Here is a 27029-nt window from a genome sequence, read left to right on the forward strand (position 1 = left end):
ACTTTATTGACTAGAGCAGAGTTAGGATCTTTGGACCCAGAAAGGACACAGGTGTCAAAAAACACTGTCCTTAGCATCCAGAATCCCCATGGGTGCAGCTCACCTCTACAGCTGCTGGGAATGAGAGAAATCATAGAATCGTTTGGGTTGGAGGGGACCTTAAAGCTCATCCAGTTCCAATCCCCTGCTACAGGCAGGGACACCTTCCACTAGACCAGGTTGCTCCAAGCCCCATCCAGCCTGGCCTTGAACACTGCCAGGGATGGGGCAGCCACAGCTTCTCTGGGCACCATGTGCCAGGGCCTCACCACCCTCACAGGCAAGAACTTCTTCCTCAGATCTCATCTCAATCTCCCCTCTGTCAGTTTAAATCCATTCCCCCTTGTCCTGTCCCTACAGGCCCTTGTCAAAAGCCCCTCTCCAGCTTTCTTGTCAGCCCCTTTAGGCACTGGAAGCTGCTCTAAGATCTCCTTGGAATCTTCTCTTCTCCAGGCTGAACAAGCCCAGCTCTCTCAGCCTGTCTCGAACCTTCGAGGCATCTTTGTGGCCTCCTCTGGTCTCACTTCAACAGCTCCACATCCTTACTGGATGGACATTGGTGGCCCAGAGCTAGACCCAGTACTGCAAGGGTGCGGAGGGGGTGTCTCACCAAAGCAGAGCAGAGGGGTAGAATCCCCTCCCTCAACCTGCTCATCATGCTGCTGGTGATGCAGCCCAGGGGGTCTCCTGGGAAAGATGATTGATGGGAGCTGGATGCTGCTGCCAGGGTGATTTTAGCTGGCTCAGAGCCTTTCTTGCTCATGTATGTTGGGCTGTGGGAAGCCACATCTCTGGGGGACATGAGGCAGGAGGACTGCCCTGGGGTATAGCAGGCCTGCAGCTGGGAACTGGGGCATCACCTGTATGAATCCCTCTGGTAACACGTAGATCAGTATCTTCTCTCCAAGTTTTTGCACATTTTCAGCTGTGTATGTAAATGTAAAATAATGTATACTGTGTAGATATGTGGCATTTTGGTATAAATTTGCTCCCCAGGATCCGGATGTCTGGCATTAAAGGCCTACAAGGAGTGGTGAGAAAGACAGTGAATGATGAGCTCCAAGCCAACATCTGGGACCCTCAGCACATGGACAAAATCGTGCCCTCGCTGCTCTTCAACTTACAACACGTGGAGGAGTCTGAAAGGTAAGAACTTGATGCTGCATTGACCCACTTGCTCTGCTAGCAGCTTCAGGGTCCTTTTCAGCAAGGTTTTGCAGGGGAGAGGCATTGTGGGCTGATTTGTGCCTGCAGCTCATGACGAATGCAATGAGTGGCCAGAGGGGAAACCCTGTGAGTACCTCGGTGAATGATGCTGCAGGTGGCAGGAGCTCTGCATGTCACCCAGTGCTGTGAGGGTTATTGCTGTCTTTACCACTGCAGGACACCATGGCTCCCATGGAGCAGAGATATCTCTGTGCCATCCCTGCAGTTAAGGGATGCTGTTTGCAAAAGCTCTGAGCTGCCCTTTCAGTGGGCTGACCTTTGTGAAGGATTCTTGCTTAAATGCTACCGAAGAGCTATTTTAAAGGCAGACAAGAGAGATTTCAGGAACTGAAGTGTGTCTTTGCTCGCTGACCCTCCATTCTTCTGGCGTAACCCTGTGCTGGTTGCGTGTTTGCCACCAGCTGTGTGTTTGATGGGGAGTCACTTAACTGAGAAGCGAAGAGCAGAGAAATAGGTATGAATTCCTCCTGAGATTTTCCTTTTGAAGGTTAAGAGAGATGTATCAGCCTTGAGAAGCTGACTTTTGGCCAGATGTCTTTTCCTTTTTTCTTGTAAACAGAAACATCAAGGTGATAAAAGCATTCATGGTGTTTGTGTGATTCCAAGCAAGGTCGAGTGTGGAAAAAGGGGATGGATCTTCTCTGGGGTGTGCGTTTTCAGGGTGATTTGTGCCAGGCCGTGACTGCTTTGCACTTCCTCCCCTGGGAAGATATGTCCACCCTGGGAGGACATTATGTCCTGCATCCTCACTGATAAGATCCTTTCCTGCCTCAGCACTGAGCACTGTGATCACCCTCCCGGTCCCAGGGATGCGGGGGCTATCCCTGCTGCCTGGCACAGCCTGGTGCTGCAAGCAGGGCCATCCTGGCACATCCCTCGCGTCTGCAATCTGTGCACCATGCTGCTCTTTGCTCCAGCTCCATTCCAGCAGCACTTTATCATTGGGCTCTGCTGGGATGAAGGTACCCCATCTGCCCTGCAGGGTGACATGTGGCTGCAGCGGGCTGTGCAAGGGGTAGCCCACAGCCCTGTGCTGCATGGGGTGCAGGCAGATGCCACGACCATTTTGCTCCAACCCTCCCTGTCCGGGTTCTGTGTCTCTTCTCCCCCACTGCTGCCTCAAACTCAGCACCGCTCTCATCGCCCTCCTCTGCTTTCACAGCCGCTCCCCCTCCCCACTGCAAGCCACTGAGAAGGAGAAGGAGAGTCCTACGGAGCTGGCAGAGAGGTGCCTGCGGGAGCTGCTGGGCCGAGCGGCGTACGGCAACATCAAGAACGCCATCAAGCCCGTCCTCATGTAAGTCATGCATTTGCCATAAGGGAAACTGAGGCACGGGGAAACAGCCAATGCAGGCCAGAGCTAGGGTGAAGGAATGGACTCCTCTGGCTCCCCTCAGCCTGGTAGTGGAGATGGGGACTGCGTTTCAGGCTGAGCTCTCACTTTTGGATGCAGTGAAGAAGATGGCATGGGATAGATAGCTGTCATTGAGAAAAGTCACTCCAGCAAGGGGTTTGTGTACCTGCCCTCTGCTGCAGTGTTAGATCCTTGCTGCTTATGGCCATCTCTGGTGCTTGCTTTGCACCCCTGCAGGCTTTGGGGGACTGACAGTTACTTTTCCCTCCATTTCCATCTCTTCTCCAGCCACCTGGATAACCACTCGCTTTGGGAGCCGAAGATCTTTGCCACGTGCTGCTTCAGGATCATCATGTATTCAATCCAGGTAGGGAACTGGCGGGACTCTGAGTGGGGGCACACGTGCACGCTTGGGAGTGCTTGCATCTGCCACCATGACTGGGCTGAGTCAGAGCAGCTGCCACTGCATTGCCGCATCCCAGCAGTGCTCAGTTCGAGCGCTCACCGAGTGTGCCCCGAAGTGGCTGGAGACAGGCAGAGTCCATGTGGATGGCAGTGTGGGCTGGGGGCCCCGTGGGTGTACAGGGAAGTGGCTGGTAGGTGTTAGTTAGCTTGGCTCTGTGCCAGCTGTGTGTGGTGTGGGATACTGATCATGGAGCAATTCCCTCCCTTTCAGTGGAAAGCAGAGCCCTGCTGGATCAGACAGGCTGTGAAACCCTCCAGAGGAAGCAGTTGGGCTCCAGTGGAAAGCTGCGTCTTTCAGATCACTGCTGTGTAAATCAGTCTGAGCTCTTCATTCCTGCAGAAAAGGAGAGGGGCTGTCAGGGGTGAAACATGCCCCAGGCAAACCAGGCATTGTTACAGTGCCTGCAGCCCAGCATCCCTGTCCTTAGACCTGGGGATGCTCAGAGACAGACCCTGCCAGGCTCTTCCTCCTGATAGGACAAGGGGGAATGGATTTAAGGTGAAAGAGGACAGATTGAGATGAGATCTTAGGCAGAAGTTCTTCCCTATGAGGGTGGTGAGACCTTGGCACAGGGTGCCCAGAGAAGCTGTGGCTGCCCCATCCCTGGCAGTGTTCAGGTCCAGGCTGGACGGGGCTTGGAGCAACCTGGTCTAGTGGAAGGTGTCCCTGCCCATGGCAGGGGTTTGGAGTTAGATTGGCTTTAAGATCCCATCCAACCCAAACCATTCTGGGATTCTACAATTCCATGATTCCTTTCTCACTGCGGGCCTTGGAAATGCAGTTTAGGTAAATCCCAAAGAGATGGGAAAATGTCCGTCCTTTCTTCTTTCACATGGATCTCAATGCAGCTCTGTTTGCATGAGTCCCTGCGTGCTGTAGGGCATGGTGCTGCCTCTCACCCTGCTCCCACTCTGCTGAGGGTGCCTCAGACCTGTTGTCCTATTTCGTACCTTTGGGAGTTTGCTTCACTTTTGGATTCAGCCAAGCCATGGCTCTGCTTGGAGAACTCTTACAGTGAAAAGCAGATCACCACCCCCTGTTCTCCTTTCTTGTTTTTAATCTTGTAAACTGCCTAAACCCCTTTACACTGCTACTAGATGTTATAAAATCCTGTTAATGCATACTGGAGGTGTAGGGTCACGATAACTTGAAGTATAGATGTGTTTGGGAAACCCTGGCAAAAGCAAGTCCTTTCTCTCTGAAATCCCTGGGATTAATTGTCACAATTTCCTTAGATCTGTACAGCTCTTTAGATGCTTTTTCCTGTGCAACTTGCTCCAGGCTCTTGCTCAGTTATGTAAAACAGGCTGCTTCCAGCAGCCTCCTCTCATTTTGCATCTGGAGCTGTCTTGGAAAGAGCCAGGCAGGGACTTGGTGCAGTTGGGTGCATGTGCAGGATCCATCCCTGATAGCAGTGAGGGTTACAGAAACAGGCTGTCACCTCGTGCATGTGGCACCCATGCTGACATTCACACCCTCTTTCCAGCCACAGCATTCCCACCTCGTGATCCAGCAGCTCCTGGGACACCTGGATGCCAACAGCAAGAGCGCAGCCACCGTGCGTGCGGGCATCGTCGAGGTCCTTTCAGAGGCAGCGGTGATTGCAGCCTCCGGATCTGTTGGTAAGTAGATACATTTATTCTCTCCATCCACCTCTTCACCCTTTTATTGCAGTGGGAATTGTGAAGGGGTGCCAGAGGTTTGGGCTGGGTTCTGGGTTGCCCCAGGTGTGAGCTGGTAATGGGGGATCCTGGAACATGCAGGAATGCTGGATCAGTGCCATTTCAGCACTCCTGAGAGCAGCACCCATGCCCACATGCAGCGACCTAAACCTAGAGGGCTGGCTGCAATGGCAGCCTTTGTGACAGGAGGAAAAGAGGTTTTCAGGGCTTGCTGTGAATATGGTGAGAGTGCTCCTGGAAGGACATTTCTCTGTTGTCTTGACTGAGGAAGGTGGTGGGGGTTAGAAGTCACTGTGTGTGTGACCAAACTGTTTTTCAACCTGCTTATGGGGTGTTGGGATGCATAAACCATGCTGTTCTGGGGGAAACAGCCTCCATCTCCATGGGGAAAACTTCTGCTCTCCTCTAGTGCTGCTCCATTGTCTTTTCTCTCTCACCACCACAGGCCCCACGGTGCTGGAGGTGTTTAACACCCTGCTGAGGCAGCTAAGGCTCAGCATTGACTATGCACTGACAGGGAGCTATGACTGCGGTGCTGGTGTCAGCACCAAGATCATCAAAGAGCATGAGGAGAGGATGTTCCAGGAGGCCGTCATTAAAACCATAGGTGGGTGTCCTGCAGTGCCCCACGAAGGTGCTGATGGGTGGCCCCGTGTAGTAGGTTTCTGCCTTGAGCATCTGCAGGATTATCTGGGATGAAACAAAGTCACTCTCATGCTAAAAGAGGTGATGGAAATCAGATTTCTCTGTGGTGTGTGCTGCAAGTGTGGTGGTGTGTTATCAGCAGGTGGCATTGCAACCCCAATCATCCCCAGCAGAGCTGCTGTGTGCGGCCAGAGTCCTGTTTCTCCATGGGCAGGAGACCCTGAGGAAGGGAGGGAAAGAGAGCAGGTGTCAGTTTGCTACAGCTGCTGTGGATGGGGATGCACCCCAAAAGAGAAGGGGCAAAGGCAGGGCTTGGCATCTCACAGCCTCACCCTGCCTCAGCCTGGGGCTGCCACACCTGTGAGGTGTTATTATGGGCCCTGAATCACCCTGAAGGTAAATCTGCCTGCGAGTGCCACATCCAGGCAAGCCTTGTCCTATACCAATCGGGCTATAGGGTCTGGCAGCTGGCTTGGAGCAGGGCAGGCAGGCAGGCAGACCCTATGTCACTGTGTCCTCCTGAGGATGGTGGGTTGTGCCTCACACATTGTCAGCTTGCTCTTGTCCCCACAGGGTCCTTCGCCAGCACACTGCCCACCTACCAGCAGTCTGAGGTGATGGTCTTCATCATGAACAAGGTGCCACTACCCTCCACACAGCAGTCCATTGAGGCTGGCAAAGCTGGGTGAGAACAGATGCCTTCTTCCCTTCTTATTCTACCCCCTGCCCTGCTTTTTCTGCCGCTGTTCTGTGTTAGGGCTTCAAACACCTTGCTGAAAGTGCTGGGGAGCTCCTGAAGCTGTTCCCACCTTGAGATGGTCTTTGGGGACAGAGTGGGATTTGGGCATGTTATTGGAAAGGCCGAGCATTGAGAGCTTCCCTAAGGGGAAGCTGAGCAAGGGAAGCTGAGCAGCGTTGCGATTCCTGTTTCAAATGCTTTGCTGTCTGCTGCAAATATGATGACAAATGCCCCTTGAAACACCAGAGCATCAAGGGGGAAAGATGTCTGCAGGCAGTTATGCTGCATGAACTCTGCATCCCTTCAGGTACCTGCTGTTGGGGGCTCCATCCAGAACTAGCCAGGAACTGAAAATAACATTCAGGGGAGTCACTTCAGATGTCTCAGGGCAGTGGGGTAGCTGCTGGTGAGTGGGGGCTGCCTGTGGCTTTTGAGAAGCTTGAGTATGGGTTTATGGGACCAGCTGCTCATCCCTGCCTCCAGCCACTGGTGTGTTGTGGCCCCTTTGAGCTGCCTCAGAGCTTTTATTAGCACTGAGCGGGAGGTGATATTTATACCCAGCAGCGGAGAAAGAGGAGGAAGGGAAAACACCCAAACAACAGAATTGCTTAAGAAGTGTAGGAACAGACCATGAGAGCTATTTGGAGCAGGGTGTCAGCACTGAAACATGTAGGTAAGGAGCAAACAGATTTTCATGCTATATTTATCTTCTAAGTATGGTCAGGCTCTTCCCACTTGTCTCTGATGGGAGAGAGACTTTGCTGGCTGATAGGAGAGACGCTCTGCTCCTCACTCACATGGAGGTGATTCCTGACTCCTGGATTCAATCCCGATTCACATGGTGGGAGACACAGTAGGTGCTGGGTGCCATTCAGCCAGGGCAGCTTTCCTTGCTGCAGGAGCAGAATTGGGCTCATAGCCCCAGGGTGGCAGTCACTTCTCAGTACCAGGCTGGCTGTGCCAGGCTGTTTGTCACTGCTCCTTTGTCAGCTCATGAGCTTCCTTCAGGAGAGCCTTTAAATCTCATCTGACACTGTGTGAAGGATGGTGCTTGCTCTGCATGTGAACCAGGAGTTTGCAGACGAGGGGCAGCCTTCAGCTCAGCTTACAGGGATGCTGCTCTTTGTGGTGTAGCTCAGTCCCTAAGCAGAGATAGGCAGCACAAGCAGTGTGTTTTGGGGCAGGCTGGAAATCCCTTGGGAGCTCCCTGTGTGTCCCCCAGGGCTAGGAAAGGCTGAGTTCAGGCAGTAAAAAAGTCAAGATTTCCTCTTTTTTGCATAACCCGCTCTATGCTACTGAAGCAGAAGTGTGGGTCGTAAGAGATGGGAGCAAGGAATAGGGGTACCTCCGTGAACAGGAGAGTCTGGACTTCATCTCACCAATTTGCAGCTGCTTTAAAGTAAGGAGCCTGTTCAAAACCAGTGCCTGGTGTTCCTTAGGAGTCACTGTGGGATGGGGATGGGGACATCCAGATCTCAGCTCATCATCCTGAGCTCAGCTTGTGCCTGCTCGGAGATGCGAGTGCTGCCTTGTTTCTGATGCCTATGGCAGGATGAGGACTTTGGTATTCATCATTTCATTGACAGTCTTTTGCTGGCTGTTAAATCTGGAGCTCATCTGCTAGAGACCTTTACGGCACAGCTCTTTGTGGTGGTGACTCTTAGGAAACTGGTCCTGCCCTTTCTGAGGGTTTTCCACCCTTGTATGGAAGGAGGGTTGTCTTGTTTTCATTTGGATTTACCATTTCTTTCCTCTCTCCATGGCAGGGAGAATCGGAATCGGCTGACACAGATAATGCTCCTAAAGTCCCTGCTCCAGGTACGACTCTGTCACTAGCCCTGCAGGTGCATCCCTCCCTCGCAAGACCTGTGGGCTCTCACCTGCTGGCATGGCAGCAGAGAGGGACTTTTTGCGAGGACCTGGAGGGATAGAACAAAGGGGGGTGGATTTAAACTGAAAGAGGGTAACCTTCTGAAGTGACACTGTCACATTGCCACCATTTTTCTTTGATGCTTGCAGGTCTCTGTGGGCTTCCAGTGCAGCAACATGCTCACGGCACTTCCCAGTGTTTTCCTGGACAGGCTGCTCTCTGCAGCCCTCATGGAGGATGCTGAGATCCGCCTCTTTGTCCTCGAGATCCTCATCAGCTTCATCGATCGTCACGGGAACCGGCAGAAGTTCTCCACCATCAGGTATGTCCTGGGGACTCCTCAACAGGGCTGGGACCTGCAGACCCTGCAGAGCAGGCCTGGGAGGAGATCTGCTGGGCTGGGAGCACTGGCAGGGTTATTACTAAATCTGGTATCAGTTCTGGGATAGTTTAATACTGCACAAGAGCCATATGGATGAGGTATGCCCATATGTGAGAGGCTGTGCCCATAGGGACATGAGACCACACTGCTGAAAGTAACTGGTTAATCAGTGGTCTCAGGAGGTTGTGCAGGTACAGTGGTACAATGGCTGCATTGCATTGCCATGGATAGGTCTGCTGGGCACTCATGTTGTCCATGCTGTGTTACCTTGGAGGAAGGTGACTGTAATCCCAGATAGAAACATCTCTATGGGTTTTGCTGTGGTTCTGCTAACCCGCTTTGCTTGCACACTTCTTTGTCAACTTGCTTTTGTGTTCCTGAGTGCCACTGCCTCGAAATCCTGTGGTGATTTGGCTCAGTACTCCTGAATATCTGAATTGCTCAAATGGGTTGTAACAGACACCACTGGCTTTTTAACAGCTCATTCCTGACCAGCAGCTCTGTAGGGGTGCAGGAATTGCACCTCTTCCCTCCGGTGTCTGAGGTTTTCCTTTCGCTTGGCCTTTTCTTGCAGCACCATCAGCGACATCTCGATCCTGAAGCTGAAAGTGGACAAGTGCTCACGTCAGGATACTGTCTTCATGAAGAAGGTAGTGTCAGGGTCTGGATCAAGCTGTCCTTGTGCAGACCAGGCCAAGGACTGTGCCTCTGTTTCCTCAAGTCACACTGAGTCTTTGGAGTACCATGATGCCTCTAAACCTGAGGATGTCCCTGGGAAAAGCCAGTGGGATTCAATCTCTCTCAGTGCTTCACGTGTGGGCCTTTCTAGACTCCTAAATCAGCTATTTGCCCCAAGGAATGAGTACCCCAGGATGTGCTGGTATCCCAAAAGCTATTTAGCAAGTAGCTTTCAAAGTTGCCTGACTTTATTCCTCCCACTGTCTCCTTAAAACACTTCCAGCAAAACTCTCTGGAGCTCATCTAGGCAAGGTGGGATCAGTTTATTTCCTGGCACACAGTGGGGAGCAACAACGCAGCCCCCAAACCAAAAACTGTTACAGAGCTGAGTTTCCCTTACACCAGTGTGTGCCCTGCTCTGTCCCATGTCTTGCTGTCAAGCAGTGTGTTTTAGCTTTTGTTTCTCTGCTGTAGCCTGAGCGTTCCTCTAATGCTTCTGCAGCAGAGGCCTCCTTTCCCTGGCCGTGGTGCCATGAGTGTTCTGTGCCTGCCCTGGGCTCTGCTCTTGGACCTGCTGGTGGCTCTTCCCCATCAGGGTCCAGCATCAGATGGTAAAATACCACCTGATAGTCACACCCTGGTGACCAGAGGAGCTCTGCTCCCTCCTGTGTGGATGGAGGCTCCTTTGCTGGGCCCTGCTGCTCTTCTTGCTCTGTGTTGATGGAAATGTTGCTCACAGGGGATGCTCAGGGGCTGACCACATCCATCCATATCCCCACAGCATGGCCAGCAGCTCTACCGGCACATCTACCTGATCTGCAAGGAGGAGAGCAACGTGCAGGCTCACTATGAGGCTCTTTACAGCATGCTGATGCTCATTAGCATTGAGCTGGCTAACGAGGAGGTCATGGTGGACCTCATCCGCTTGGTGCTGGCAGTGCAGGTGGGTAGGGGAGCTGGGTGTGCTGCTGGCACTTGGCACTGTTGAGGTGGGCAGGCTGGGATGTGATGGGAAGGAGGGGGCCTCTGGGAGGAGATTGTTTGGGAGTTGAGGTCTCTGAGGAAGCACCTCATCTGCTGTAAGTGTTTCCTACCATGGGTCAGCCCAACACACTGGGGAGAGACTCAGTCACCTTGCCCAGGCCTCTGAAACACTGCAAAACTCAAGCTCCAAAAGCTGGGATGTTTGCAGGGCAGGTGATGCTGCAAGGCGGATGGGAATGGTGCTGGGACCTTGTTCATCTGTATCTCATCATGGGACTGTGTCTCTGCTGCAGGAGATTGCCCAGATCAACGAGGATAACTTGACAGTGTACAACCGCTGTGCACTCTTTGCCCTTGGTGCAGCTTACCTGAACCTCATCAGCCAGCTCACCACCGTGCCCACCTTCTGCCAGCACATCCATGAGGTGCGAGGGAGGGTCTGGGGACAGGGCTGTAGCCTTGTCTGCAGCAGCTCTGGCATTGACTGTACAAGCCACCCCTGGGTTTGAGCTTGGCTCCTTGCTTGTCTTCTGCAGGTCATCCAGATGCGGCAGAAGGAAGCTCCCTATCTACTCCCTGAAGACGTGTTTGTGGAGAGACCCAGGTATGAGCCTTGAAGATACCTTCTTCCCCAGTGGTGAGGTCCCTTACAGAGACACGGACCTCAGTAAGCATCACTGCTCTCTTGACACATTCACTGTCTCAGGGTGGTCCTCCTGTTGTGGTGGGCTGAGAGCCCTTCAGGGCCTCTGGCTTTGTGCTGGTGTGTGCAGAAATAGTGTGATGTACCTGGCTGTGCTGGAGCTAAGTGAAATCATGGAAGCTCTCTGTTCCTGACCCAAAGGGACTAGAAACCCCACTGGCACTATTCCCTAGCAGGAGAGATGCTGCCATCTTCATTTTTCTCTTATCTCCACAGGCTGAGCAAGAGCCTTGACCGCCTGGGCCCAGAGGTCTTCTTCTGGCAGAGCAAGATCAGTGAGGTGCTGGGAGGCAGTGGCTACAACTCAGACAGGCTCAGCACACCCTATGTTCCCCAGCTGACAGGTATGCAGTACCCTGGGGCATCCTGGAGAAATGGGATGAAACTGGTCCCTTGCTCTGCACAGTTACAGGGATGTAAAGTTTTTGTCCTACACCTGGCCGCGTTGTTTTTTGGTGCTCTATTAAAGATGGAACCTTGGGGAAACTGAGGCACGAAGCGGTTAATTGGAGCTTCTTGGGGTTGTGACATTCACAGCTGGCTGGGCAGAAGGAGCCATGAGCCCTGCTGGGCTTGGCTCACTCCTCAGTCCTGCTGGTTTGGATAAACTCGTGTGAATGGCTTAGATGGACGGGTACCCTGGGGAGGAGACGTGAGGCTGTGTTTTCTGGGGGCTGCCTGTGCTCACCCTGCTGGCCATGGAGAAGCTGCAATTAGCTCTTCTGCCCTTTCTCCTCAGATGAAGATCGCTTGTCCAAGAGGAAGAGCATTGGTGAGACCATTTCCCTTCAGGTCGAGGTGGAGTCGAGGAACAGTCCTGAGCGAGAGCAGGTACCATGTTACACCAGAGCTGCAGAGGCTGCCTTGTCCCGTCAGCACTCTGTGCTTTCAGCAGCCTGGCAGCATGAGGTTAAGTCCTCTCTAATTCATCATTTGGCTGCGTATGTAATTGCTCCTGTGGCTGTGAGTACAGGAGCCCATAACTGAGCCCTGGCCTGTCTGGCAGTGAATGGGGTCAGAAAATAACCAGCTCCTCCCGATGCTCCCTCCAGGTACTGACAGATCCCAGCCTGCAAGGTTTGCTACATAGCAGGAAGGGTTATCCACTGCTGCTTGGGTGGCAAATTTATTTCCCTTCTTTATTTCCTAGCATATTTCTTAGCAACAGGAGCTGTCAGTGAGGTGTAAGGCCTGGCTAGTCCAGCCTGAAAAAAACCACTTTAAAAGCACAGCTTGCTAGGAAAGAGATCCCTGATCTTTAAGGATAGACTCTTTTGGTGCAAGAATATAGACTGGGATGTTGGTTCTGGGTTGCTGTGATCCCAAAACAGTGTCCTGTGCTGTGTGTTGAGCCTCATCTGCTTCTCCCCTTGCTTTAGAGAGCACCAGCAGAAGAAATCACATATGAGACGCTAAAGAAGGCAATAGGTAAGGGGGAGAACCAATGCGATAAGGAGAGGTGGAGGCTCGCATGGTGTGTGTGTGTGTGTATGGGTACCATCGCCCCCCATCTGTGTGTGTATGCCACACATGGATGAATCTCCTTGGCAGAATTGCACCCGGACTGCAGGTCAGCCAGGCAGCCTCATAGCTCTGCCTGGCCCTGGTGGTGTCCCTGGGAGAGGCTGGTCCCAAAGCCACATGGTGGAGGCCCTCTCCTTGGCTTTCCAGTGATGCCCAAACCCATACTGTCTGCTGGGGAGGTGGGGATGCGGTGGTCCTTGTGGGTGAGGAGCAGCTGGGAGCCATCTCCCCTCTGCTTCAGTAGACAGTGTCGCTGTGGAGGAGCAGGAGCGGGAACGGAGGCGGCAAGTGGTGGAGAAATTCCAGAAAGCCCCATTTGAGGAGATCGCTGCCCACTGCGGTGCTCGGGTGAGTGGGGACCGGGGCACGCTGCATCTCTGTGGCTCCTCTGCTTGGGAGAGGAGGACAGTGCCAATGTGGCTCTGCCTTTTGCCAGGCCACCTTCTCCCTGCCGTGACTGGGGTGTTTGTCCCGTTTGCATTACTGTGGTACCTGGGTACAGCTGCACTAATGGAGCCTCTGTGTCTGTGTTACAGGCGACGCTGCTGCAGAGCAAACTCAACCAGATCTTCGAGATCACCATACGGTGAGTTGGGGTGACAGCCAAGGATGCTGTGCCAAGTGTGGGGTTCTTGACCACAAGGCCAGCGCTGGCTTTGAGGCAATGGGAGCTACTTGTGTTCCTTATCAAGGAGGCTTATGTGCTAGGGAAGGGTGCTAGCCTGGGGTTGGCAAGAGGGGACAAGGGCTGCTTTGGTTTGTTTGCCTCAGTTCCCTTCTGCTAAGGTGGTGCTGTGGAGACCTGCAATGCTGCAGGAATGCACATTGTCTGCACAAGCTTTGCTTCCTCACCAAACCTCTCTATAAGCCACTTCCACCTCTTGTGTTTCAGGCCACCACCAAGTCCCTCCGGCACCATCACAGCTGCCTATGGCCAGCCCCAAAACCACTCCATCCCGGTGTACGAGATGAAGTTCCCAGACCTGTGCGTGTACTGAAGGTGGCCGCGCTGGTAGGGCAGAGCCACCGCTGCACAGCTCGCACCAAAGGACCTCTCGGGGAGAGACTGCTGACCCTGCGGGGAGCACATCCTCCTGCAGGACGGGTGGGGACACGGGCTCTGAGGCCACCCCTCAGATTTGTTGGCACCACAAACCCGTCTCCCGTACTTTATTCTGTGCCCATGTTTCACAGCAGTTGGTGGTGCAGGAGGCAGGAGGTGGGTATTTGCTGTGACCTCCATCGCTGGTTTCCGTTGTCGGGAAGGGGAGAGGAGATGCTCTGGCTCCGAGCAGAGCACGTTTTTCATGTACATCTTCCTGGCATAAAGCAAACCTGTTCTCTGGGGGAATCCCTCCCCACATCATCTGTCAGCCATGTCAAGAGCCCCTGGCAAGGGGCAGGGCTGAAGCTGGAGGGTGGGAGACTGTGAAAGGCAGGAGCAGGGATGGGATGCAGTGTGCCCGAGCCAGGGGCAGCCACAAAACCAGAACCTGCCCGAGGTGGTGCCTGAGCAAGGTTGCTAGAGGGGATTCATCACCTGCATCCAGCTCCTGGCCTGTGAGTCTGGACCTTCCCCTAGGCACATGGGTCATTCCCCTGGGTACCTCACTGTGCCCTGATGCCCTGGACAAAGGGATTGCCTGGTGCAGCATGAGGGTGGCGATTGCCGCATCCCGGTGCAGGGCCACACAGCAGCCTGGCTGGTCCCAGGTCACCTGAAAACACAATTTCTTTGGGAAAACCCCCTTTTTCTTTTCTTTTGGCAAAATCCATACTGGCCATGTCCCTCGCCCTGGTCACAACCGGGCTGCACCTGCGGAGCCAGTGGGACTGGGGGACCCGGGGCAGTGACACAAGGCAGGAGCAACCACCGTGCTGGGGACTATTAAACACATTAACCCCTTGTTTTCCTACTTTTGGGTTGGGTTTTCACAGTTTTATGATTCCTGTCTCAAAGGATTGCTGAATTATTCTTATCAGCAGAACACTTTGACAAAGCCCAATCTTCAATCACCTGAGCCATAATCACGAAGGCACCCCAGTGTTGTGAGAAATATCTGCGACAAGAGGCACTTTAGAGGGTCCCCCCTCCAGGCCCTGCATCGTGCCTCTTGCTGTGCAATAGGATAGAAGTGGATTTGGGCTGGAGGGAGATGAGGCCCCATACTTGAGAGTTTTGCTTTTGACACATGTGGTTGAAAATTCTGCATCCTACCAAACCAAAAGTGGAAGGTGAAGATGGTAAGGATGGGGAGGAAAGGTCATTTAGGGGGTATTAGTCACTCACAGGATCTGTCTTGCTCTCAAATGTCGGTGCATTAAGGTGAGCTTGGGCACGCTTTGCAGTCTGGGGGGGGTCTTTCCTGCCAGCTCGGGCATTGCTTTCCCCTCCGGCTGGACACGCTGCTTCTGCATTTGCCACACAAAGAGACACAGAAGGATCTAAAGCTGGAGACATGGGAGCTGCTTCTGCATGTGGTGGAGGGACTCAGGTAAACGCAGCTGCTGGGTTGCTTCAGCCACAACCTGTTTCTCTGCCACCTCTCTGCAGAGCTTCAGGCTGTTGTTTTAAGCTGTAATTACACATTACCATCCCCTTTTCTTTCCTCAGTGGCAGATACAGCTCATGATTGCCCCGAGGTCACCGCTTGTTTGTGTGGTCCTGCTTTAATCTGGGTTTAGGAAATGATCTAGCTTAAGAGGACAGGAAAAAAACAGGCTGGATCACAGCACTGCCTGTGCCAGCCCTGTCCAGTGCCCAAGGCTCTCCCCTTGCTGCTGCTTCTCCTCAGTGTCCCAGTGTGTCTCAGTCCCCTGTTCCTGAGCCCTTTTTCCTCTCTGGGTCATAGCTGGTCCTGCTGAAGCTTGAGTTTTGGCTGGGGCAGGTTTTGGGGCGAGCAGCAGGAACACAAAGCTGGCTGCTTGGGGAGGAACCTTTTGCTCCTGTGGCTGTTCCCATCTTTTATCAAAACACAATAGGCAAAGCAACCCCCAAATTTGTGTCAGTGTGGAAAAAACACCCCCAAACCTCTTCAAAACCACAAAGAAGGTGGGAAAATGAGCACCAGGTTTGCTCAGGCTGAAGGAAGGGAACCACAGGGCACATCTCGGGGTGCCCATTGCCCCGAGGGGCAGAAAATACCCCTGGCCTCTGCTCTGAGGAGCTCTCCTGGGTTATCCCCTGCACAGCACCCTCCTGTCCCTCCACTCCCAGTGCTTCTCCCTTGTCCGCTCTGTGGGACCCTGCAGCAGGGCCGGGGCCATCACCTCCTGGCTGGCTGCACCCCCTGGCATGTCTCACCATGTCCCCTCCACGTTTTGGGACCCAAACTCCACCTGTAAATGCCCCCCCCACCATGGTGTAAGTGACCTGTTTGTACATCACGTTTAGTTTAGATACTTGTGTGCGTATAGATGACAAAGTATATTTCTATGCAGTGCATGTGTGCGTTTCCATCTCTGTATTTTGGAGCACTGTGGCGTTCCCGTGTGTAGCCAAGAGCAGGGGAGGAGAAGGCAGGTCAAAGGGCCGTTGGTATTTTCAGACACACCATCTTAATGCCCTTTTCCAATAAACGTTGATGTTGCCACCTCTGGGGCTCTGCTGTCCTGGCGTGTCTCTGGAAGAGGATACACGGGTGGCTGCTCAGGGCTGGAGAAGGGAAGGCATGGGGTGAGGAGGAGGATGGTCGTGCCTATGGAGAAGCTTCCTTCCCCCAGCTCTGTGCCCAACTCAAACTGGCCTTCATCCTTATCATCCTTTATAATTATTTCCTCATTTTTTCCCCAGTCTTACAGAAGCTCCCTGCAATGATGGGGCTGTGGAGAAAGGTCCTGGGTTGCTGCTCATGGTGCGTGTGTCTGAATGTGAACAAACCGCGTTTGAGAGTCAAAATGGGAATTAAACCACCCGGATGGATATTTCAAGAGCCAAACCGTGCACTGAGAGCACTGTGCCATGTGCAAGCTGCTCCTGCACCATTACAGACTGACCTGGGCCATCTCTTAGCTAAGGAGTGGGGGGAAATGCCAGCATGAGCCCTGTTTTCATAGAATCATAGAATCACAGAAGGGTTTTGGTTCAAGGAACCCTAAAGCTCATCCAGTTCCAACCCCCTGCCACAGGCAGGGACACCTTCCACTAGACCAGGTTGCTCCAAGCCCCTGTGTCCAACCTGGCCTTGAACACTGCCAGGGATGGGGCAGCCACAGCTTCTCTGGGCAACCTGTGCCAGGGCCTCACCACCCTCACAGGGAAGAACTTCTGCCTAAGAGCTCATCTCAGTCTCCCCTCTGTCAGGTTAAAGCCATTTCCCCTTGTCCTGTCCCCACAGGCCCTTGTCAAAAGCCCCTCTCCAGCTTTCTTGTCAGCCCCTTTAGGCACTGGAAGCTGCTCTAAGGTCTCCCTGGAGCCTTCTCTTCCCCAGGCTGAACAAGCCCAGCTCTCTCAGCGTGTCTCCATAGCAGAGGTGCTCCAGACCTCGGAGCATCTTTGAGATCAGTGTTCTGATACTAATGCTGGTGGTTTGCTGACTGGGAAGTATGGAAAAGGGGGAAGGGACCTGGTTATGCTTTGGCAGCAGTGAAGTTTTCCGTGGAACTTTGTGTGCGGTTTTGGTCCCTGCTGTACAAGATGTGGAAAGGCTGGAGAAGGTCCAGAGAAGGGCACAAAGATGATCCAAGCACTGGGCAACCATGTGAGAAAAGGCTGAGAGAGCTGAGCTTGTTCAGCCTGGAGAAGATAAGGCTCGGGGGAGACTTTATCCCCATGTTCCAGTGTTTAAAGGGTGGCTACAAAGAAGACAGAGACTCCCTTTTTATATGAGTCCCATGGAAAAGACGAGGGGCAATGGGCACAAGTTGCCCTTGGGAGATTCCAGCGGGACACAGGAGGAAAATTGTTCACCATGAGAACAATCATCCACTGCAGTAATTTCCCCAGGAAAGCGGTGACTCCCCAGCACTGGACACTGTTCATCTCCGCCTGGACAAGGTGCTGGGACATCCAGTCTAGGTCATGCTTTGCCTAGAAAGGCTGGACCAGATGATCCTTGAGATCCCCCCCAGCCTGGGATTCTATGGTTTTCTGGTACCCAGGCTCTTCATCATTATCATCAACTGGGGAACTAATGGCTTTACCTGGGAGGTGGGTGCTGGGGAAGCCCAGCTCAGTGACTTTGCTCCTTGTGGCAGCACCCTGAGGATGCTGCATTGCTGCCAGCAAACGCTGCCATCACATCAGTGTGGGGCTCCTCTCTGGGATCAACGCACTCTGCTGGGGTGAGCAGCCCCAGTGCCTGCTCTGGCCTTGTCAGAGCCCCACAGCCAGCTCCTGTGAAGCTCCCAAGCTGGAGGTGCAAGGTTGTTCTTTCCCCCTCTCCCCAAATCCCGCTCCATATTCCCAGCCATGTCTCTTCACCCCACAGCTGCAGGTGTTTGCTTTGCAGTTATTTTTCCCACCCCTTTGCCCTCCCCAGAGACACTGCTGACACCTGGTTAGCTTGCAAAAAACCAATGTATTATTATTTTTATCATTATTGTTTTAATCCATCATTTACAGTATTGTACAGCTCAGTGAGGATACCAGAACCACCCGGTGTGCTCCGAACTGGGCATCATCCCTGCTCCCTGCGCGTGTCCAATGGGCGCAGCGAAGCAGTGGATGGCTGTATCCCTAACCTGTTCCCACCCAGCAGGACCCGGGAGCAGACCCCTTGGGAGTACTACTTAAGAAGGACACAACGAGTGATCTCTAAGTGAAACACATGCCAGCGGGACACTAAAGCTATGGGATGGGGTTTGGGACGCCCCTCGGGCTCTCCCCCATCACTGCCCCTTCTTGTAGGCGCTCTTGATGATGGCGTTTTTGAAGAGAGTCACTAGAGGGGTCTGGCTGTGCTCCGAGGTCATGAAGCCCCCATAGCGCTTGTCCTTCATGGGGGTGTGCCAGCGGAAGTGGTGCATGCGGTACGAGCCGCCGTTCTTCTTCTCCTCCTCCTGGCCTTCCTCCTCTTCCTCCTCAGGCGGTGCCCCTGTGCCGTCCAGCACCAGCTCCCGCCTGAACTCCAGCGGGTAGCTCTCAGCTGACTCTTCCTCCACCCCATTGGGGTAAACCTTGATGGGTCTCCTCTTGCGTCCCACTGGCTTTCCCCAGCGGAAGTGCTCCATGGAGTAGGAGCGTTTGCCTTCCTCCCGCTCCAGCCCGATTCCCTGCTCTTCCTCATGGCGGGACAGCGGGACGGCAGGCAGGGATGTTGAGGGTGGGTTGTCCCCCGTGGCCTCCTCCCGTTTGTGCCCCCCACCACTGCTGCTGTTCCTCCGGCCAAACTTGTTCCATCGGAAGTGGCTCATGACATACCTGCGGATGCTCTCGGAGAGGGGCTGGAGGTGCCCATTGCCCGGGTAGACGGGCGCCTCGGCTGACAGGTCGGCTCTACACACTGCAGCACACGCCTGCATGGGGGTGAGATGTGCAGGATGGGTTTGCAGGGGAGCTGCTTGCATGGAGCAGGACCTGTCACAAGATGGTTTCATGCCTGTGCCCTGCTGAGGTCCCCATGTGGGTCCCCACCACCCTCTGCAGCACCCTTGGGTGGAGGTAAAGCCAATATCTAAGCTGCTGGTTCATACAATAGGATGGTTTGGATTGGAAGGGACCTGAAAGCTCACCCAGTTCCAACTGCCATGGGCAGGGACACCTTCCACTAGACCAGGTTGCTCCAAGCCCAGTCCAACCTGGCCTTGAACACTGCCAGGGATGGGGCAGCCACAGCTTCTCTGGGCACCCTGTGCCAGGGCCTCACCACCCTCACAGGGAAGAACTTCTGCCTAAGAGCTCATCTCAATCTCCCCTCTGTCAGCTTAAATGCTGCAGGCTCAAAAACTTCCTTCAGCATTATTCCCCAGTGTGAAGCCAAGGCATGATCATACTGAAACCTGTACATCCAGGGTCCAAAGCATTCCCCGACATTGATGCGATTCATTCCATGGTGTCAGCATCCCCATCCCCTCATCACCCAGCCCACCCCGGGGTCCCTGTGGAAAGGCAGGTCAGAAAGCAAAGCAGATGGATGCAGTGCCCATCCCCAAGCTTACCAAAACACCGGCCTCACTGGTGATGTCCTGGCATTTGTTGCTCTCCCAGCAAGGGCTGATGGCATCAGTGGGGTGCCAGAGCAGCAGCCCCAGCACCACAGGGAGACAGCTCCACAGCACGCTCCGCATCCTGGCCGGGGGCTCACACAGGGGATACAAGGGGCTGTGGGCCCCGAAACCGTGCACAAACTATGGGGAAAAACAAGAAAAATAGAAAAAAATCACCCTTTTCTTATTCAGAAAATTCTTTACTGATTCCTTTGATGTGCCCACCTTAGCATTTTCCTTCTCTATGCTACTTCTGTTTGGGTTGCAGGGCTAGGGTCCCCTCCTATGGCACTGATCTGCCTCCCCCAGCCCTACCCTTTACCAGGGCTGTCACTTCCCCTGGGAGATACCTTAGTGCTGCAAACCCTTAACTCTTCAAAGCTTTCCTCCCACTTCAAGCTCTTTACGCAGGGATGCTCTTCCCCATGCCCCAGCAGCAAGGGGCTGATTTTGCTGGAGGAGAAACTGAGGCATGGGAAAGGGAAGGGAACACCTGAGGCTGCCTCCTGCATTGCTCTGCTCCTGCTCAGCCACTCCAAATAATGGACAACACTCCCTTTCTGCCTCTTCCTTTTGCCTTCTGAACCAAAAGGCATCCCTCTGGAGCCTGGCTCTTTTATCACTGCTCCCACAGGTGACAGCCCCTGTCAGCGGGGATTGCTGCTGCCTCCTGAGAACCCCATAAAGGTGAGTGATGCTGCAAGGGGAGCGTGTTAGGGAGCTGTCTTCGGGTTTCATCCTTCACCAAACACTTGCTGCTTGCAAGCTGATTCCATAAAATATATGTGCTCCCTCCTACCCTGCCCTGCCCTGCCCCTGGAGCGGCTGCAGAACTCCTGCATGGTGGGAGACACAGCATCAGTATTACTAAATTAGCATTAGAAGAGTGAGGCATGACTGTTTTACATTAGGTAATATTGAAGTGGCATTTGTGAAGGCCTATGGCCAGTGCTGGTGGTGTTTGGGATGTGGTGTATGCCAGGGGATGCCAACATTAACCTGGATCCAGCCAAAACCCTGGGGGTTGAAGTGGCCGTGGCTGCTGTGCCATCAAGGATGAGGTTGAGGTCGGTTCCTGGTCACCCATGGGACCTGGCTCCAAGGTCCGCAAGGATGCCCAGGTTGCTTTCCCTCTGTAAACCCCAACTCTTCCCCAAGCAGCTGTATTTAACTCAGGGCAGACACACGTTTCACCTCTCCCCGTGCTCTATGGGAGGAAAACTCATCCCATATTGAAAGGAAATAGAAGAAAAAGCTGGTTTTGGCCCAAAATGTGTGTCTGGAGGGGAGAGCTGATCCTTCTCTCTGGTGCAAGAGCCGCCAGCTCAAGCCTGGATGCAGGGGGACTTTCTTCAGCAGCAGCAAAAAGGACCCTGATGAGTATGACAGCAAACAGCAGTTCAGAAAGGGGCATAAAACAGCGAGACAGCTCAGATTCAAACATAAAGGTTGTCTTCTGCCTGAATGTGCAGGTATCATTGCCTGGGATCTGCTGGCACAGCAGCCCTGACGGTCCGGACAGTAACACATGAACACCCAATAGTGCAAATAAACCTGATGGCGAATGGAGGTGAGGGGGGCAATAAGAGGGAGGGCAGGGAGGGAAGGGGATGTGTTATTGCCCATTGCTGGGAAGCCCTTATCCATCACAAACTGTAACCCCCTCTGCAGCGACCGGTCCCCACCATTCATCAAACCTATATCTTCCCAAACTTCCTTTCCCTCCCCAGGCACCCCCAGAACACACCAGGGAGCCCCATAGAGCCGGGGCACTGATCTTCGGGGCTTACCTGTGGCTGGGGTGGGAGCCTGCCCGCACCCTCCGTCCCCCTCTGCTGAGCGCTCCCGCAGAGCATCTGCCACGGCCGCTGGTCCAGGCGGGCTTTTATACCTGATCACATCCAGCGCGTCTGCCGGAGGGAAGGGGAGGCCGCGGGGGGGCGAGAGGGACCGCTCCAGGTACTAAAGATGAGCAAGCGACAGGCGTGCTCCGGATGCAGCCCCGCGGGTGTGTGTGTGAGATTAGCATCTCCGTGCGAAACAGACAGCAAAGTTTTCTTGATGCTGCTGCTAATTGATTTTGCAGCTTCGGAACTGGAAGGGGGGGGTGTGGATGGAAAGTCTTGCACCAGGTACCCGGCGGCCCCGACCGCAGTGGGTTTGGTACGGGTTGGTTGTTATTGGTGTGCAGGACAGGAGCATCCGTCACTCCATGGGCTCCGGCGTGGGAGGGCTTCATGCTCCGATGGGTGCTGAGATGTGGAGTTGTCTTTCCATGGGATAAAAGAGGATTTGTTTAAAAGCAGATGTCTCAGGGTGGCAGTGGATCCTCAGTGTGGGCAGGGTGGGTGCAGCGGTGGGTATCTCTGCCTGATGTGCCAGGGAATCCTGTGCCCCTGGCTTCGAGGGAAGAAGCAGTGGGAGAGTGTTTTCCAGCCTGGGGTGGCTTTTCTGGAGCACAGACGGTTTACGTGACTTGGCCAAGCTCACTGCTCCCTTTCTATGCACACCAAACCCTGGCCTCTCCGCTCCATTCAAGCTGGATCATCTTTGGGCTGCAGATGTTTTCCCTGTTGCACAGCAGCCCAAAGCCCAGCAGAACTCGTGTTCTGTCGGGGTGGCCTTGGCAGCTCTCTATATAAGAGCAGTTGCAAGCTCAATGTGGGTGAACAGTGTGCAGCTTCAGCAAAGAACGACAACAGGATGCTGGGGAGCATCAGAAAGGGCATCACCAACAGAGATAAAGATGTCGTTGTTCCACTCTACTGAGCTTGTCAGGCCACACTGGGAATACTGTGTGCAGTTTTGATCCCTGATGTACAAAAAAGATGTGGATGGGCTGGAGAGAGTCCAGAGAAGGGCCACAAAGATGATCCAAGCACTGGGCAGCCCTGTGAGGAAAGGTTGAGAGAGATGGGCTTGTTCAGCCTGGAGACAAGAAGGTTCAGGGGACACCTTACTCCATGTTCCAGTATTTAAACGGTGGATAGAAAGAAAGTGGAGATTCCCTTTTTACGAGGAATCCCATGGAAAAGACAAGAGCAAGTTGCTCCCAGGTGATGGCACCAGTCCTCAGCTGTGCACCAGGATCAGGGATGATTTTAAGTCTTTTTTTTTCCATCTCTGGGCTTACCCAGGTGGAGAAATACATCTGCATTGGGATTTTCCATCCCCAGGATGTAATGCCAAGGTGCCCCTTGAAGGCTGGACCAACCTCCTGGAGCCCCCGATGTTTGTTGGGTTTGGGCTCAAGCAAGAGCTGCACATGGAATGTGAGCATCCCTCCCACCTGACTGCAGGAATCACAGTGGCTGATCTGCATGCTTAGGAGCAGACAAACCACAGGGCACAGCACATGTGAAGGTTTGCCCATGATCTTACCAGCAGGGAGCAGATGTGGTCCTGCCTTGGGCTTTGCTCCTGTTTTACATAGCACTCTTCAGAAGGGGAAGAGGCCAACCCAAAGGCAACCTCACAGGGAGAGCAGCCCATAACCAGGACTCTGGAGCTGGAGATGCTCCATCCGGCAGGGATTTCCTCTGGAGATGCTCCTCTCTTCCCAACAGCCAGGGAAGAAGCTGAGGTAAACAAAAAGGAGGTGAGCTGTCCTTCTATGGGCTACAGACGTGCACCTCCTTGACAAATGATACTGGGGTGCAACAGATTCACCTGACACCCCCAGACTGGATGAAACCCTCCATAGCTGGTTATTAAGGTGGCAAAGCAAAGGCACCATAGGTTCAGGGAATAGCCTTTGTAGTGGTTCTCCTCTGGACCCCTGTCATACCCACGTCCATCCCCAAACCATCCACGTCTCACTGCAGTGCCCGCAACTGCGTCAGCTGCCCCCGTCCTCCCTGACAGATCCCTTGATCTGCAATATTTATCCATGACGGAGAGCTATTCTGAGGTACTTTATAGCCCAAACTGGAGCTATGATTCCCACTTTAAAGGCTCTTCCATCTTCATTAGGCCAATCTCAGCAGCTTATGTTTATAAGGAAGATGGGAAATCTATTTAGGAAACCTCATTGGGTTGAGCAGCTGCAGGTGAGGGCTGAGATGAAGCATCCTCTGCTTCGTCAGCCCTCGGTGCTGGATGCCTCCCTGCTCACCCATCCTGCAGCCCGTGCTTTCAGTCCTCCTTCTAGGAGACAACTGCAGATGGAGCTCAGCCCCCCTGCTCCCAGTGCTGGGAAGCACAGCATCTCCTGGGGACCCAGCATCTCTGGGGGATACAGGAGTGCCACCTCTGTAATTGCGGTGCTCCACCTCCCAGTGCAGGGCTTTTTCCCAGTGCACTCATTATAGTTTATTACAGAGCTTACTTGTATTTTCCAAAGAGAGTGTGTAAATGACCAGTGGGTGCAGCCAACTCCCAGGCAGATGAAAGAGAGGCCAACAAGAAAAGGACCCTCCAGCAATGAGAAAACCCGTTAGGAGGAACCTCTTCCTTCTTCTTCCTGAGCAGGGGAGAGATGAAGACTATCCAGGACCATGTAATCACTGCACACATGCTTGCAAGTGCAGTAGACCAGCACCGCAGCATGGCCCCAGGGCTCTGCTCCAGCAAACTGCCCAGCCCTGCAGAGTTTGCTTGAGGGTTGCATTGAAAGAGACCTGGTGGTTTCATCACAACCTGTCCCTGCAGAAGCCACACGTTCAGGACATGCAGACCTTTCTCAGCAGGGCTGGACAGGGGTGAGGCATCCATGGGTGAAGGGGAGCCTCATCTGTGTGACTTCTGGCCTTTCTGTTTTAATTTGGAAAACAGGTCACACCTGGGTGTGAATCAGCTCCAGGGCGAGGTGTGAATGTCACAGCCCTGCTCAAATCCCATGGGATGTGAGGTGCCCTCTTGCCAGGCTGGAAACACTCATGTCAATGAGGCAAGATGTGCTCTGGGGCTTGCAAAAACCTTGTGACGTCCATGTAGGGTTGTTCTAGGACCTGCATGTCCCTCCAGCAGAGACACGTGCCCTTGGGTGCAGTCAGTCCCCTTCCCTGTTAGAGATTTCCTGCAGTGCTTTGCAGACAGTTCATAGAATCACAGACTGGTTTGGGTTGGAAGGGACCTTAAAGCTCATCCAGTTCCAACCTCTGCCATGGGCAGGGACACCTTCCACTAGACTGGGTTGCTCCAAGCTGCATCCAACCTGGCCTTGAACACTGCCAGGGATGGGGCAGCCACAGCTTCTCTGAGCAACCTGTACCAGGGCCTCACCACCCTCATAGGGAAGAACTTCTGCCTAAGATCTCATCTCAATCTCCCCTCTGTCAGGTTAAAGCCATTCCCCTTGTTCTGTCCCTACAGGCCCTTGTCAGAAGCCCCTCTCCAGCTTTCTTGTTGGCCCCTTTATGTGCTAGAAGCTGCTCTAAGGTCTCCCTGAAGTCTCCTCTTCTCCAGGCTGAACAAGCCCAGCTCTCTCAGCCTATCTCCATAGCAGAGATGCTCCAGCCCTCCAGCATCCTCTTGGCCTCCTCTGGACTCACTCCAACAGCTCCACATCCTTCTTATGTTGAGCCCCAGAGCTGGACCCAGGACTGCAGGGGGTTCTCACAAAAGCAGAGTAATTGACAAGTCCATTTGCCCAGGTCTCCTGGGCTCAGCACCCACTTCTGCTCCTGCCCAGGTGCAGCACTCAGGTGGGGTGAGGAAGGATGCTGAGGTCTCTGCTCCATCCAGACCATCTTCATCTTTTGTCTGATGAAGGGGATAAGGGTGGATCTGGAGGGCAGCTGCATTAAGGGCTTGTGCGGGATATAATGCAGGAGACATCCGGATGAAGAGATTCTTGGATCACCACCATAAAATAATCTATCTCCATTGCTTGAAGATTTTGAAGCCAGAAGAAACCTATTGATTTTAAATCTGAGCCTTGGAACCAGTGGCTGGCACGTCAGTCACGGGATTAGGGCTTCTCTTGGTGCATAAATGTAGGTTCTCACATCTGCAGCAGTGTTTTCCAGCTGGCTTTGATCAAGGCATCCTTTCTGAGCCCTCATGCCCACAGCAGGCAGTGGAACACAAGTCCTGCACCTTGCTCCTGGAGGAAAACGCTGGTGCTTGCTTGGTCATAGCCTCTCTGTAGGAGCAAGAACAGCTCTGAAACCAGGGACTGGGAATCCCACCACTGATTCCTCAGCCCAGCGAGCACCTGTACCAGGCTCAAGTTCATGTGAAGGTGCTGGGCTCCACAGCAAGAACAGCCCAGGGCAGCCTCCAGTAGAAAACAAAACCCCTCATGGTACACATGAGTTTCATTGCAGAGAGAGGGGTTCTTTTCCTTTCTACTGCAGCCAACTGGTTTTCATATACCTTTGATAAAAGCAGGGTCAGACTTGGAAGAAATAAAGGGCTGTGTGGCATGTGAACTAATAGTGCTTGTTGCTTTCTGATGCCAGTGCCTTCTCCTCGGCGCTATTTATACGCTAAGATCTATGATTATGTCTAATTCTGATTTGAACCAAAATTGAGCACTTCTCTAAGAGCAGGCAACTGAAGGCATCTGAGGACCTGAATGCTGTTACTCTGGTATCTTTGCCTGTAGGTGTTTTCTGGGATGACTTCTGATACATTTGATTGTAGGTGTTTTCTGGCATCATCTTTCCTTCGTGATATTTGCACAGAGCTTGAGTCACATCACCCCGCTGGACAGATCATGCACTGACTATAGCTGCAGGATCCGTGAAGGACTGCAGCAAACCCTTTACTGGTACAAGCTCCTGTAAGAATGAGAGCCTTTTCAGCTTCAACAGGTTCCTTTCTGCTGCCGAGTTCATGGTGAAAGATGCATCTTCTCTGCAGCAGCTTGTGCTTGTTAGGAGGAGAGGCCGATAAGCAGTGCGTACACAGAGCAATTTGTGGGTCAGTGTTTAATAGCTTTCACAGAACTGTTTTTCACTGTTTCTTCCAGTGTTCTGTTTAAGTCAATTGACTTTCAGTGCCTACAGCATCCCGTGCTCAGCCCATCTCCCTGCTCTGTAAAGAAATGCCTCACTTTTGACTACAGCTGCAGCGTGCCTACAAGAAAGCTGGAGAGGGGCTTCTGACAAGGACCTGTAGGGACAGGACAAGGGGGAATGGCTTTAACCTGACAGAGGGGAGATTGAGATGAGCTCTTAGGCAGAAGTTCTTCCCTGTGAGGGTGGTGAGGCCCTGGCACAGGGTGCCCAGAGAAGCTGTGGCTGCCCCATCCCTGGCAGTGTTCAAGGCCAGGTTGGACGGGGCTTGGAGCAACCTGGTCTAGTGGAAGGTGTCCCTGCCCATGGCAGGGGCTGGAACTGGATGAGCTTTAAGGTCCTTTCAAACCCAAACCATTCTGTGGTTCTATGATGACTCTATGATTTCCAATGACACAAGTGTTTGAAAGGATGCTTGCCTTACGTAACAACTCCTAATTGTTCTTTGTGACCCTGGTTTCCCTTAGAAATTATGCACATCTTGCCCCAGGACAGGATTTGTTGCACCAAGCAGAGTGTGACGGGACCCAGAGCCTTGGGATACTTGACTAGAATAAAAGGGCTTGGTTTGCCATGGTGCAATGCTTGTGGATGCTCCCATCCAGCATCTGCTCTTGGTGAAGATGTA

The 27029-nt window shown here is 53.3% G+C and overlaps 2 protein-coding genes across 7 annotated transcripts in view; one reads left to right on the plus strand and one right to left on the minus strand.

Annotated features, from left to right (window-relative positions):
- EFR3B (EFR3 homolog B) overlaps positions 1 to 27029 on the plus strand; it is a 118401-nt gene that overhangs the window by 24444 nt on the left and 66928 nt on the right. For 4 of the 6 annotated variants that reach the window (XM_061350186.1, XM_061350187.1, XM_061350185.1 and 1 more), the window contains exons 6-23: positions 1036 to 1185; positions 2429 to 2563; positions 2909 to 2987; positions 4573 to 4708; positions 5214 to 5375; positions 5987 to 6098; positions 7919 to 7970; positions 8172 to 8344; positions 8979 to 9054; positions 9864 to 10025; positions 10360 to 10491; positions 10603 to 10670; positions 10986 to 11113; positions 11509 to 11600; positions 12149 to 12197; positions 12535 to 12641; positions 12830 to 12879; positions 13186 to 14051. In XM_061350186.1, coding sequence (XP_061206170.1) covers positions 1036 to 1185; positions 2429 to 2563; positions 2909 to 2987; positions 4573 to 4708; positions 5214 to 5375; positions 5987 to 6098; positions 7919 to 7970; positions 8172 to 8344; positions 8979 to 9054; positions 9864 to 10025; positions 10360 to 10491; positions 10603 to 10670; positions 10986 to 11113; positions 11509 to 11600; positions 12149 to 12197; positions 12535 to 12641; positions 12830 to 12879; positions 13186 to 13291 — 1969 coding nt within the window. In that variant the 3' untranslated portion in view covers positions 13292 to 14051. Of the gene's footprint in view, positions 1 to 1035; positions 1186 to 2428; positions 2564 to 2908; positions 2988 to 4572; positions 4709 to 5213; positions 5376 to 5986; positions 6099 to 7918; positions 7971 to 8171; positions 8345 to 8978; positions 9055 to 9863; positions 10026 to 10359; positions 10492 to 10602; positions 10671 to 10985; positions 11114 to 11508; positions 11601 to 12148; positions 12198 to 12534; positions 12642 to 12829; positions 12880 to 13185; positions 14052 to 27029 lie in introns of those variants that run through there. The other 2 variants (XR_009724973.1, XM_061350184.1) reach the window with 2 other exon arrangements.
- Positions 17872 to 19580, minus strand: POMC (proopiomelanocortin). Its single transcript, XM_061350204.1, has 2 exons — positions 19392 to 19580; positions 17872 to 18749 (listed from the first exon to the last, which is right to left on the minus strand). Exons 1-2 carry the CDS (start codon positions 19518 to 19520, stop codon positions 18123 to 18125), a joined length of 756 nt encoding a protein of 251 aa, XP_061206188.1. The 5' UTR covers positions 19521 to 19580; the 3' UTR covers positions 17872 to 18122.

The sequence above is a fragment of the Neopsephotus bourkii genome, unplaced genomic scaffold (assembly GCF_033783945.1).
Source record: "Neopsephotus bourkii isolate Nb327-2 ecotype Australia unplaced genomic scaffold, CSIRO-AGI_Nbou_v1 NB_481, whole genome shotgun sequence".
Classification (NCBI taxonomy): domain Eukaryota; kingdom Metazoa; phylum Chordata; class Aves; order Psittaciformes; family Psittacidae; genus Neopsephotus; species Neopsephotus bourkii.

Excerpts from the sequence above, each read along its gene's own strand:
- POMC (XM_061350204.1), bottom strand. The coding sequence starts at position 19,520 with ATGCGGAGCGTGCTGTGGAGCTGTCTCCCTGTGGTGCTGGGGCTGCTG. Across the intron at positions 18,750-19,391 it reads CCAGTGAGGCCGGTGTTTTG|GCGTGTGCTGCAGTGTGTAG; the intron begins GTAAGCTTGGGG and ends ACCCCCATGCAG.